Here is a 13465-nt window from a genome sequence, read left to right as displayed (position 1 = left end):
AATACAGCGAGCTATATGTGGATAATAATTCACCGCAATTAGCTCATTTTTTTTAAAGAGGCGCTTATCGGATTTTGCAAATGAACTCTTTACTGGGAACCAAATCTTGTGTAACTAAAGATGACAGTCTAAAAAATATAGTACATTTTAAAGCTGTGAAATCACTGAAATTGTACCATTTTCAACATTGATTATAAGAAAAATGTTTGTTTGTTTTTTCATTACTGTTTTATTAATTTAAATAAATGCATAAATAAATGCACAAGAGACTGTAGCTACTGAAACTTATTTTTATAATTATGTTTTGGGGTTTCTCTGATTTACATTTGTATGTACTTTGCAAAACTGTGACATGAAAGCATGAGAACATCTGAGGTCACGCTACTATTCTTGGTTTTGCATCCACTTCATGTTCTAATGCTTAATTATGACAGGACTTGAGACAAGCTATTGGATGCATATGAGACGGCTTTGCAGTGCACGTAAGGACCCTTTGCTGCATTAGAGGTGCTGGTAAAGGTCTAGTAGTGAATGAATCTCACCTCTGCTGGTGTCTCTCTGTCTCCTTGTGCATTGCCTCTTCGTAGATTGACGATGTGCACCTCCTGAGGGAGGCTGGTGGTTCCACGGCTAGCACAGCCTGATAGGGCAGTGAAACTCTTTAACATGGCCTGAACCGGGTGACCCACCCCAACTGGCAAAAGTTCACAAGGGCTCCGAGACAATGGACCTGCAAATAATACAAAACATGGCATGAAAATCATAAATAAACACACATTCTGCCTCATTATCCTGCATAAAGATAGCGTTTCAGTGTTTAAACTATATCACTGGAATGTATACAGGCTTTTACAAAGAACTCTGTGAAGTCATTTCAAATCCATGCCACAAGTAAGAGTTCAAAGCATCCCATATGACTATGTGCGAGGCAGTTATGATAAAAACCTTTAGCAACAACTCTGCACAATTGAAAATTAAACCAGTGTTTATGTACTGCAGTTCTGTCATTGATAAATGATAAGAGTCAGCTATTATGAAACCATCTAAAGAGCCAAAACAGATAATAAATGAAGTACAGAGAAAGTTGTGTTTTAGTTAGACACACATTATGTGTGTGTGTGTGTGTGTGTAAACATTTATATCTTATTGGATCATTGAAACATTACATAAATTACTTTTTTAAATATATTAAAACAAAACACATTTTGAGTTGTACACATTGTAATAATATTTTTCAAAATTACTGTTTTTATTGTATTTTTAATCAAATAAATGCAGCTTTGATGAGCATAAGAGTTACATTACATAATCCTTACATAATTATAATATGTATTAGTAGAAGCAGTTTCTAAAAAAATAAATAAAAAAGGTATTGAATTTCTGGATTACTACAGTTATGATTGTCTTGGTAATGAGCAAAAAGTACACCATGTACCAGAGAATACTGTAAGCTTTAGACTATAATATACTTTCTACTCATTTCCAAGACTCCTTCTACCCATCTGTCCTCTTTAACAGCTTCTACTGTCTCTATAATCTTCTCTCTCTTTGCGTAAATGGGAAGATTTATTCTCTTAATCACTTTCAGAAAGCAAAAAGGCTTCACACGGTAGTGCCCTCTTATGTCAGAGACTCCTCTAATTGGCCCACATTCGAGGAGGTCAGCGGGGGTGTTACCACAGAAACAAGCAGTGACATGTTTGTACCGTAGAATTGAAACAGGCACACGCTCCAAGCCATGACCTTGAAACACAACACAGAATGAGATCATGGAATAATGAGGAGAAAAACACAAGCACTCTGTGAAGATAACGGCACCTAATGATACAGTTCAGCCACTGGTGATGAATGTTTAACATGACCCTCTTGGCACATACATTGAAATGATGGCCTAAAGGTTCAAGGTGCAGTTCCGTTTCGAATGGTCACACAAGACTTGTCGGGTTTAATTCGCTGCAGGTCATTAGATCGACATTTATGTTTAGGTTGTGCTTTAATAAGATGTGCACCTTCCAGCTGAAGGTCAACTTTAAACACAGACATGCCAAATGGCAGCAAGATCACAGGGGAGGATAAATGAAGAATGTTTCTCTTGAGCTCAGAGGTAATCAGCAACCAAATCTAGTAGATGAAGAACCCATGAGGGTGAGTGTGTGTGTGTGTGTGTGTGTGTGTGTGTGTGTGGTGCTGACCGTGCAGACAGAGGTCCCTACAGCTATGCTTATGTCTCTCCTGCCAAGAGAAACCAAAGGACCATGGGATGATTGCATTTACCCATCAGCTGCTAAAGATGAGCAGACTCAGACAGTAAAGCCAGTGTGTCACCAATGAGTCTCAAAGAAAAAAGGATACAGTGAGGAAACTTTTCATTGCATTTCATTTAAACTGTGTCACAGAAAACTATTCTGAAAATTGATTTAAAAAAATTAAGTATGCTGTAAAACTGTGCATCTTATTAAATTAAATAAGCTGATCCAACTAAAAAGAGAGAGAAAGTCATTATTACTAATTTTAGCAAACTCAAAACATTCATTTTAGTATTAATAACTAAGGGTGCTTTCACACCTGCCTCATTTAGTTCGGTTGAATCGCACTAGAGTTCGCTTTCCCTCTTGGTGCGGTTCGTTTGGGCAGGTGAGAAAGCAGCAATCGCACTCGGGTGCGCACCAAAAGCGGACCAAACAAGCGTACCGAGACCTCCTTGAAGAGGTGGTCTCAGCACGCTTTCAAACGAACCCTGGAGAGGTTCGTTTGTGGTGAGAAAGCAATCCGACCCAACGAACCAAGCGGTATCATAATTCATAATTATGTTATATAAAATGCAGTGTCAGTGTCTTTTGTGTCTAGCAGTCAAGCGCTTTGAGTACCCAGACAAGCGCTATATAAATGTAACAAATTATTATTTTGTGAATGTTAGTGTGAGTGTGACAGAGAGAGAGAGATTCCTCTCTTCAGACATTGGCACATGTAAGTATTCAGGTAAACAGTGTTATGTAAAGACAGATTTTGGCTGCCTATTTTAAATTCGACTCACTTTCTTGCATAGAAGAAAATTCTGGTCACTCATTTCCACATAATGAAAGCAAACAAGGATGGGCTCCAAAATGACCAAAAAGCACCATAAACAAACAAAAATAAATGCAAAAAATGGACTCGTGCACTATTCCAGGTCTTCTGAAATCTCTCTTTCTTTCTTTCAATATCATTCACAACCTTGGGGTAGTTAATAGTTTACAAATACATTTATTTCAATTAAATGCACTTTTGAACTTTCAGCTAAAGGAAAAAAATATTTTCACAAAAATATTAAGCAGTACAATTGTTTTCAGCGTTAATATGAAGAAATAAAAGTTTTTTGAGCACCAAATAAGCATATCAAATGATTTCTGAAGGATGGTGAGATATTGAAGACTGGAGTCATGGCTGCTGAAAATTCAGCTTTACCATCACAAAATTCTTTTGAAGAAATATTGAAACAGAAAACGGTTACTTTAAATTATTTTATATTTCACAGTATTACTTATTTACTTTTTGATCAAATGCACTGCTGTTCAAAAGTATGGGGTCAGTGAGATTTATTATGTTTTTAATGGAGTCTCTTACGTGCATCAAGGCTCTTTTTATTTGATCAAAAATACAGAAAAAAACTGTAATATTGTGAAATACTACTGCAATTTCTAATATTGGTATCCACATATTGGATATTGGATTTTATCTTCAGTGTCACATCATCCTTAAGAAATTGTTCTAATATGCTAGTTTATTATCAGTGTTAAAGCTGTTGTGCTGCTTAATATTTTTTGGAACTTACTGATCCCAAACTTTTGAATGGCAGTGGAAATGCAGTCTTACTGACCCCAAACCTTCAAACAGTATCTGTTGTGATGAGAAAAACGTCTGCATTCAGGGCTCGAGTGACCTCTGAATTTTCCTTTTTGCAGGCTCTTTCGGGCTCACGTAACCCTTGACGTCAACTCGTTGCGCAAGGAGACTGCACTTTGATGTGCTCTAATAGGAACAGCCATTTTGGGAGAACATGCAGATCAAGAATGAAAGGTTTTAAAAATCACAGATAAAGAGGTTAAAAGTCACATGTGTGACTTCAGTACTCCATCCTCCTCCACTACCTCCTCACCCACCCAGCGGAACAGAGTTTGTTGCCTGTCTAACCAACGGCATCACGCCTTCGTCCCTCACCAATGTCTGAGATCACTCAAATTCACTTTTTCCTTCACAGAGTGAACGGAGGAATAACAAACACCAGCCAGCCAAAGTCTGGAAGACGGCCAAAAGATTACAGCTCTTATTGGGCAGCCATATTGTTTCTTTATTTAACTGCTTAGGGAAAACGGCCCAGAAGACAAAGTGTTTCAAGGAAGAAAATACGGATGATTTGGAGAATAATAGAGGGAAGCAGAGCATTTGTTGTGTGATTTTCCAACAAAAAAGGAATTGAAATCAGGGGCCATAAACAAAAGTGCGTTCCCATACTGAGAAGGATGTTTTGAAACCATGTGACATACCATCCCACGAGAAGAAAATGAACCTGAATGCTTTCAATACATCCATTTTCAATAGAGTATATTTTAATATGGATATTTATTTAAAAATGAGTCTTATGGGGGAGAGTTTTATTCTAAATTGATGAGGTAGGATTATTCTTTCAAATTATCTGGAAAAACACTACATTTTTTGAGGACCATAAAACATAAAATATTTCTTAAAGAAAAACAACTGGTGAGTGAAATGTGTCATCCATGGTTTCCTCCTGAGCTTTGGGAGACAACAAGAAGCATTTAGTCCAATGCAAGACAAATAATAGTTATTAAAAAAACACATACTTAAGATGAATTTCAAATAAATGCATTTTATTACATTTTCCCGGACCAATGGTCTGTCCTTATCTGGAAGGACAAATGAGGGTGTCTGATGCACCATAGGGGCAAAGTACAAAGAATGAAAAAAAATAATAAACTGTGGCACTGACCAATCTTCGCCATCTCAAGGTTATCTCTTTTTTTTTCTGACAGTGTTTCCCAAGTTTTTGTCTATGATGCTCTGATGTTATTAAAGTGGTCATATGACGTTGCGAAAAAGAACATTATTTTGTATTTGGTGCAATACAATGTGTTTATGTGGTTTAAGGTTAAAAAAAAAAAACATTTTCCACATACAACATTGTTGCTCCTCCATGCCTTTCTGAAACGCGTCGACAGTAAAGCGTCAAAGCTCATCGTTCTGAGAAGCGAGGCGTGCTCTGATTGGCCAGCTATCCAGTGTGTTGTGATTGGCCGAATACCTCAAGCGTGAGACGGAAATGTTACACCCTTACCGTATTGTGATGCCGTGTCCCGGCGCGACGACACAAAAACAATAAAACCCATTATAAACGAGGAATGTGTTGCATCCAGTGGGGACGTAATTACTTATGACGACTTATACGGTCTTTTTACGCGTCGCGTTGCATCGTGCAGCGCCGCATAAACATTGCCATATCTGCATTTGTAATCGGAGAAACGACAAACAACAAGCGCTACTCTACACTGCTCAAAACTCACGTTTGAATCATCAGTGGCAAATTCTTTAAATAAGAAAACATACTTACAGGCTGTGAGTCAGAAGCACCAGACTTTCCTTGCAAAGTTGGAATTGCCCCACTTTATTGAAACAGCCTTTGTGCAAGCCAGCATTGTAGGCTACTCTTCCAGGTTCAGGAAATAGTCCTCTGTAAAATGCGCTGCACACACTCTTATCTTATTTGGGTTGAACTGTTCTGGAACAGTGTTGTAAATACAACTGAACCACTGATTTCTAGTTGTGTACTCTTTTGGAAGCCCAAACAAAGTACTTTCGCTTTCACAACGAAACACAGCGTCTCCACGACATGGCGCCGGCAGCAACAGCACTACAGCGAGAATAATAGTTCCGCCTTCTTTCATTGCGTATACATTTGGGTGATGTTTTGCCAATCTTCCCACACAGTGACGTAGACATGTGGGGGCATGTTTAAATGAGGCATTTTAGGAGGGCATGGTCAAGTCTTAACTTTCATAAAGAATATCTCTTTGGTTTTGAGACTTTGGTCTTTGCAACATCAGGGATATTTTCTATGCACAAACAGCTTGTAACACTCCAAAGAGAAAGGAAAACTTGAAATCACATCATATGACCCCTTTAAGCGCTTAATTTTATTTTCAGACCTTAGGCTACAATTTGTTATAATGCTGAATTTTCTCTGCGATTCAGTTCCCTTTTACAATAATAATAATAAAAAAAGATATAAAAAATAAAGATATAATGAAATAAATTCATACATTTATTCAGCAATGATGAATTGATGAATGGGGTGGCCAAGCCTAGCTCTGCCCCTGTGTTAACTGCATTAAATATTTTTAACGCCATTAAACTGGAAAAATTTTAACATGTCAGTCAATGGGACTCACGGCTTTGAGAGAAAAAAAACATACACATACAAAACCAAATTAAACCCTGCGGCTCGTGACGATACACTGAGGTCTAAAGAGACGAAACGATCGGTCTGTGCAAGAAACTGAACAGTATTTATATCATTTTTTTACCTCTGATCCGCCGCACAGATATAGTCAGGAGCCACAGGGTTTAATTTGGTTGTGTCGGTGTATGTTTTTTTTCCTCTCAAAGCCGTGAGTCCCATTAACTGCCATTATATGACTGACAGACTGCAACGGTTTAAGTTAAAAATCTTAATTTGTGTTCTACTGAAGAAACAAAGTCACCTACATCTTGGATGCCCTTGGGGTAAGCAGATAAACATCAATTTTTCATTTTTGGGTGAACTATCCCTTTAAGAAAAATGGTAATGAGCTGTTCAATTAATTTAGCTGATTCAATTATTTTAGTGTTATATATTTTCTGCTGCTCATTTTAAAGCATATTTTAACAAAACTATGTGCACGTTTAACATGTTGACCTCCAGTGTGAGGTAGTTGTTTATTGTTATTCAGTTCGCACATTTTCGAGTTGTGGAAAAGAAAAAAAAATCTAAAAATGTATTTCTGGTTAAACCATATACCTGAAAAGGTATAATTTTGATATGTTATAAATAGTTGTTGTAAAACTTAATGGTTACAGTTATGTGGTTTTGAAATATGAATATAGGCAAAGCAAATAAACAGAAAAAAAAAAGTGTTATTTAGCAAAAAAAAAAAAAAAAAAAAAAAAATTTAATATATTTATATAAAATATATATATATATATATATATATATATAAAATATATATATATATATATATATATATATATATATATATATATATATATATATATATATATATATATATATATATATATATATATATATATATATATATATATAAAATGTATTTTTTAAAGTGCCTAAGTATTGGTGGCACACAGGTAGTAATATGTGGGTTAAATATAATAAAGAAATTAGCATGTCTAGAGATTTTACCAAATGCTGTCTGTGATACAATTGCATGTGTAAATTAAGTCAAGTTGCCTGATTTGTTAGTGCTTGTGGTGGTAAGCCATTTGAGATCGAATGAAGCTAGGAGTGGAAGTAGAAGTCTGCAGAGTAAGGCTTCTCCAGATGGATTTCGAAGTCACCAAAGACTACAAGTGGACTGCCATGAGGACAGTAGCCCATACAGCTCCTCTATAAAGGATTATATATGACCAGGAAGGTGATAAATCATTACAATATGGAGTTTAACTACTCAGTAGTTGAAACTCAAAATAATTTTTAATGCACAGGGAAGAGTGGGTTGAGTATTCCAATTATATTCCAATCTCTGAAATTATTGTATTCTTGAAAACAATCTTTTATTGTACTACTGAATAAAATATTATTTAGCTGGTGTGTGGTGGGCGTTCTGGTGCAATATGGATGCTGCACAGTTGAGATTGAGATTCCCCCTTCCATGTAAAGCGCTTTGAGTACCCAGAAAAGCGCCAAATATAACGAATTAATCATTAATTAAAACATCCTTTTATTGTACTATTGAATAAAATATTAGTTAATTATCAAAGAAAGAAAAACTTATAATAGCCATAATATGGACTTTTGTAAATGCTGTGATATTGTGATGCTCAGAAATACAGGAATAAGAGACACTGTTGTTCAGCTCAGCAGACCTGAAGGCTCGAAAAACTGCCTCTCTCTCTTACACCTTAAAGAGCTCAGCTTCAAAACCCAACACTTCAGATACACATCTGATCTGGTTTCTGATGTTGTATTCTACCAACTCTATACTTTGATCCTCAAAAGGTTTCTTCTTCACGCTCATGGAGGTTTCATTGCCTTGTTTCGCCTCTATAGGGGGTTTTAGGTGTGGTACCTTTTGTGACAATGTCTGTGTCCAAAAAAATTGCTAAATAAGTAAAATCGAATTTGAAGTGTCAAATCGTTAAAAACTGAATTATCCTTGATCTTGAGAAATCCAAGTTCACTACTGTGAAAATATTCTGAAACTTTGAGAGCTCAAAACTCCCTATCCAATGCAAAAAGACGATTTAGTGAAAATAAAAAGTACAAACATGACCGCCCACATTTAGACATCAACAACACCTACTCTGTGTTCAAGTCAGTGCAACGTATGTAAGACGTGGACAGAGAGGGTGAAAATGATCATGTAAAAGAAAATTATAGCCTATTTGGACAAGTTGTCCCTGAGGAGGTTTGGCAAATTTGTGCAAAAAGATTTTCATCCCGTCTAAATCTTAAATGACTGTTCCTCTCACACCATGTTTCCATTTCTTCTGACCAGTTACAGAATGTCCATGAATTTGCCTGTTGTTCATAATTTCTGGATAAACCAAACAATTTCTAACTCATACAACCCGAATTCCGGAAATTGGGACGTTTTTTAAATTTGAATAAAATGAAAACGAAAAGAATTTCAAAATCACATGAACCAATATTTTATTCACAATAGAACATAGATAACATAACAAATGTTTAAACCAGGGTTTCCGTTGTCCGGTAATTGCCGGACATTGGCCGGAAAAAAAATGAAATGTCCGACAAAATTAAATCTCTCCGGTCAAATTGTCCGATTAAAATTGCCTAATAATCCCGCCACCCTAACACAATCTGAATTTGAGAATAAGCCTAAAATGTATAAAGCAAAAATACACCGACCTTTGGCTATGTTATAAAGGAACAGGCTCTACCGTTTGAAAGTTATTAAACAACATCGCATGCTGAATTTCAAATAAAGCGCACGCCTACAACGGCTGTAATATAGACCTAAACAACGAACAAATGAGTGAGACGTCTATTTATAATAAGCGCAGCATTCTTTTGTAGGCCTATAATTCTAATATCGTTCTCACCTATTATATTATTTTATAGCTCTTCAAGAATATGCAGAACCAGCGATCAGAAGGATTATTTGCCATTTTACAAGCATTGAGTCTGCGGACAACGCTCCTCTTATCGATGCCATAAGCCTGCGACGTGATGCCCTCGCTGTCATGACAGCGCTCCGTGGCTATGGAGGATTGCATTTCTCCACAGCCTGCAAAGTCCTCACATGTGATTTCAACGAAATGTAGCCTATCCAGAGTGGACCAAGCTCGCCAAGATAGCCTGTGTAATCCCTGTCTCGAGTGTTCCTGCAGAGAGGGGGTTCTCGCTGTAGAATCGGATCAAGACGAAGCAGCGAAGTCGCCTTGCGGAGAACAAGGTTACGCGGCTTATGCGCATTGCAAGTTGTGGAGAGACTCTGGGAAGTTTTGATTTTAAGTCGGCAGCTGCACAATTCAGCACTGCAAAACAGCGTAAAAAGTAGCCTAAAATGACAGTGTTATAGGCCTAGTCATTTGTTTGTTCCAGTTAATTTGACAAGGAGTCATTTCACGGTGGCCAATTTAAATGTTACCAGTTAAATGAGACATATTGAGAGTGTATAATTAAGTTCGCTTGAGTAAAAACAATAGGCTACTATTCAGATATTTTATGTGGGGAAGGGGGATTGGTTTGTTAAACTATGAATGTGAAACCATAGTAAAAACAATTGGCGTTGATTGACGCCAATCGGACGTTCATGTTTTTTTCCGTCTATTTGAAAGTTAGGCTAATAAACATGTTGCATTCTATACGGCCTGATTATGTCATTTTTTAAGTTACATAGCCTGCCTCCAGTTTTCCTCAACTTGACTAATTAAGAGGCGATATTTGACCGGCATATCACCAAAATGTCTGGAAAACGAAACCTCTGCCGGTCACTTTGACCGGCACCATTTTTTTCTAGCGGAAACTCTGGTTTAAACTGAGAAATTTTACAATTTTATGCACAAAATTAGCTCATTTCAAATTTGATGCCAGCTACAGGTCTCAAATTAGTTGGGACCCTATTTGTCGTAATCACTAAATAGGTGTTTCAACCACGGAGATGTGTCAATATAACAGCTTGTACATAATATCTCACATTATATTACATTCATCTCAATAACTTAAACTCTTTAGTCAGACGGAAAAACTAACCCTAGAGAGAATTTCCGATTCTAGAGAATAAGCCGGTTCCGTGATTAACGGTAAATCTCCATCACCTGCTTTCAAGTGGAGCGGAATTTAATACACCGAGCCGTAGATCATGGACAAGCTACGCAATATCACATAATCGCAGATGAAGCGCCTTCGATAATGAACGCGATATTGTGTAGTAGTGTTGTCACGATACTGGAATTTCTAACTTCGATACGATACCTTGAAAAATATCGATACTCGATACCATTTTCGATACCACGGAGAAAAAAACTGCCACAATATTAAGGGGGTAATTTTTTTAATTTAAAGATAAATGTAACAAGTCGAGAACATGCTGTATATTTTACATGAACAAAAAAATGTCTTGAGGTACTGCATTTGTTGATTTATTTATTAATCTTTTATTAATCTTAGCTAAATGTTAATTGAAACTAACATTTACTAATACATGTACTAATTAAAATCCAAAGTTCTATTTGTTGATATTCTCATTTGCTTCATAACCAAAATATTTCCAGATATAGGGCCCTATGAAATCCGTTTTATTTTTCCCCAAATTCCGTTTTATTTTTTTCTACATTCAATTTTTTCCATTTTATTTTTTCTGGATTCCGTTTTTTTCCGTTTGAATTTTTCTGGACTCTTTTTTTTTTTTTTTTTTATGGTCAAATTAAATGCTATTAATCTAAAAGCATGTCTAATTCATTAAAATCATGAAAATTATACAATTTAACATTTAATTTATTAAAAGTGTAACAAAAATGACACGTTTAGGGCCGTATGAAATGTTTTATTTTTTTCTCACCTTATATTTTATTGTTACCAAATTCTGTGTTTTAGCAGGTCTATTATTTGAATGCATACAAACAATTTTTATTTATTCTTACAGTAGCCTTATGAAATGTATTTTCCCCCTCAGAAATTCTGTGTTGTGTATTTAATTTTTACTGGATATCAGATAAAACAATTTTAATTAATTTATATTTGAATTCATGAAAATTAAACATTTACATTTTTGGCAAATGAAGGGGATTTACTATTAAAATAAAAATATTTTGTGATTATTTCTTTAAAAAAAATTAACAGTAGTAGTAAGTAGTAGTATTATGTACTTTCTACTAAATAATAGTAATATAGCCTATTTCTGGCACACAGTCTTTAATAGTTAAACCGAACTTTTATTTTGACGGGTTGCCGTGAATACTTCTAAAGTTCTGTGTGTGTATGATATGATGCTAGTTTTACTCAAATTAAATGGTAAAATGCTCGTAAAGTGCCTTTCAGATCAGTTCTGGAGATATTGTTGATGTATTTATGTCCTCATTGGGACGGCAGACGCTGAAATCACCGCGAGCGCCACATTAGTAAACACAACTGCACGTGCAGCACATTCACACAGAGACGCGCAGAACATGCAGGATTCATATTTAAATCGACTTTTGCAGCTTAATATTTACAGATACTAGTCCATAGCGCGATTTGATTTAAGTGTAATGACCTACTTTTGATTAATTCATCCAAACTTTGACAAATTCCATGACATTCCGCGTTAAACTGTAAATTCCGTTTTTATGACTGGATTCCGTGCGCGTTCTCTGCATCGCGGAGATCACAGATCCTACAGATAGCGCTCCTGCTGTGTTCTTTAACAACCAGAGCAGTCATCTTTCTATTCACTTCACTTTTGCTATTTAACCAGAGCGAAGGAGACGAGTGCGGTCACGTGTGGTGCTTGTCCACGCGCCTTTGGAGAGAAGTGAAAGTGACAGCTCGGCTAGTATCGGTGTATCGATACTTCGGGAAATTAATATTGGTACCGTTCAGATATTTCAGTATCGATATTTATCGAAATATCGATATTTTTGACAACACTATTGTGTAGCTTGTCAGTGAGCTACGGCTCTGTGTATTATATGCCGCTCCATTTAAAAGCAGGTGATGGATATTTACCGCTAATCACAGAACTGCCTTTACTGATGAGATGCGCATGACAATCACATGTGATATATCGCCCATTATTAACTATATTTGATGAATTTCTTGAATATTAACCAAACCTTATTTTTGGCTAAAATTTTTGGCTAAATTAAACTTTCAGTTTTAGGAAAAAATCATTTTGGTGCATTACTAGTAAATATGTTACAACTTTTTACTTAATTATACCACATTAGATTTTTTGTAATTAAACTTTTCTTTTTAAAACACACACTTATTTGTCAATGACCCAAACAAAGCCAACCATTAACACCATAAACAATATGTATTTCTCACAAACACCTTTTATAGCTCCAGAGCAACTGTGTAATGTAAACACATACTGTGCCAAAAAAAAAAAAAAGCGATCGTGACAATCTGCCAAAGCCTGTGTTGCCTTGCAAAACAAATGTGTTACTGACGCCTACATGCACCTGTTTCATTGATGCTGAGTGACAAAGCCACAACACATCTGTAACTGGGTCTACACCACACATTTCTGACAACACACACAGCTCCCAGCCATTTACAGTAAATTCACTTCTATCTCCACCATCATCATTATCTTGCTTACTTGCAAAAATACTGCATTTGCACCTCTGTACAGAGAAACCACACACACATCCTGTCATAAATTATCAGGTGGGGAAATACAAACAGTGTCCGAAGTCACAGTTGCCAATTTAATGACCTGAATGGCATGTTGTGGGCAAAACAGACCTCCCACTTTGTTCTGACCAAATGAGACGATACAGCAGAAAACAGAGATGGTAGCACAGTAGTGTGTGAGTACAAAAGTAAGATTGTGAGAGAGCACACACACACACACACACACACACACACGTGCCGCCCCGTTGAGCTCATGCAGTGAGAAGCATCAACGCATGACTTTCCAGTGCTTTACGTGGGACCATGTGTGTGAGCTTCCATACTGTACAACACAGAAACTATTCAGAGCGTTCACTGAGTGGGAGAAAGTGAGAGATGTGAAAGGAAGAACCA

The 13465-nt window shown here is 36.4% G+C and overlaps 1 protein-coding gene across 1 annotated transcript in view; it reads right to left on the bottom strand.

The window, feature by feature from the left end:
* Window positions 1-13465, bottom strand: part of LOC306844525 (transforming growth factor beta receptor type 3-like) — a 124427-nt gene that overhangs the window by 74143 nt on the left and 36819 nt on the right. Inside the window, exon 3 of the mRNA XM_079376730.1 lies at window positions 543-730. Coding sequence (XP_079232856.1) covers window positions 543-730 — 188 coding nt within the window. The remainder of the gene's footprint in view (window positions 1-542; window positions 731-13465) is intronic.

The sequence above is a fragment of the Barbus barbus genome (genome assembly GCF_936440315.1).
Source record: "Barbus barbus genome assembly, chromosome: 25".
NCBI classification, from domain to species: Eukaryota; Metazoa; Chordata; class Actinopteri; order Cypriniformes; family Cyprinidae; genus Barbus; species Barbus barbus.
This window is presented reverse-complemented; position numbering and strand designations above follow the sequence as displayed.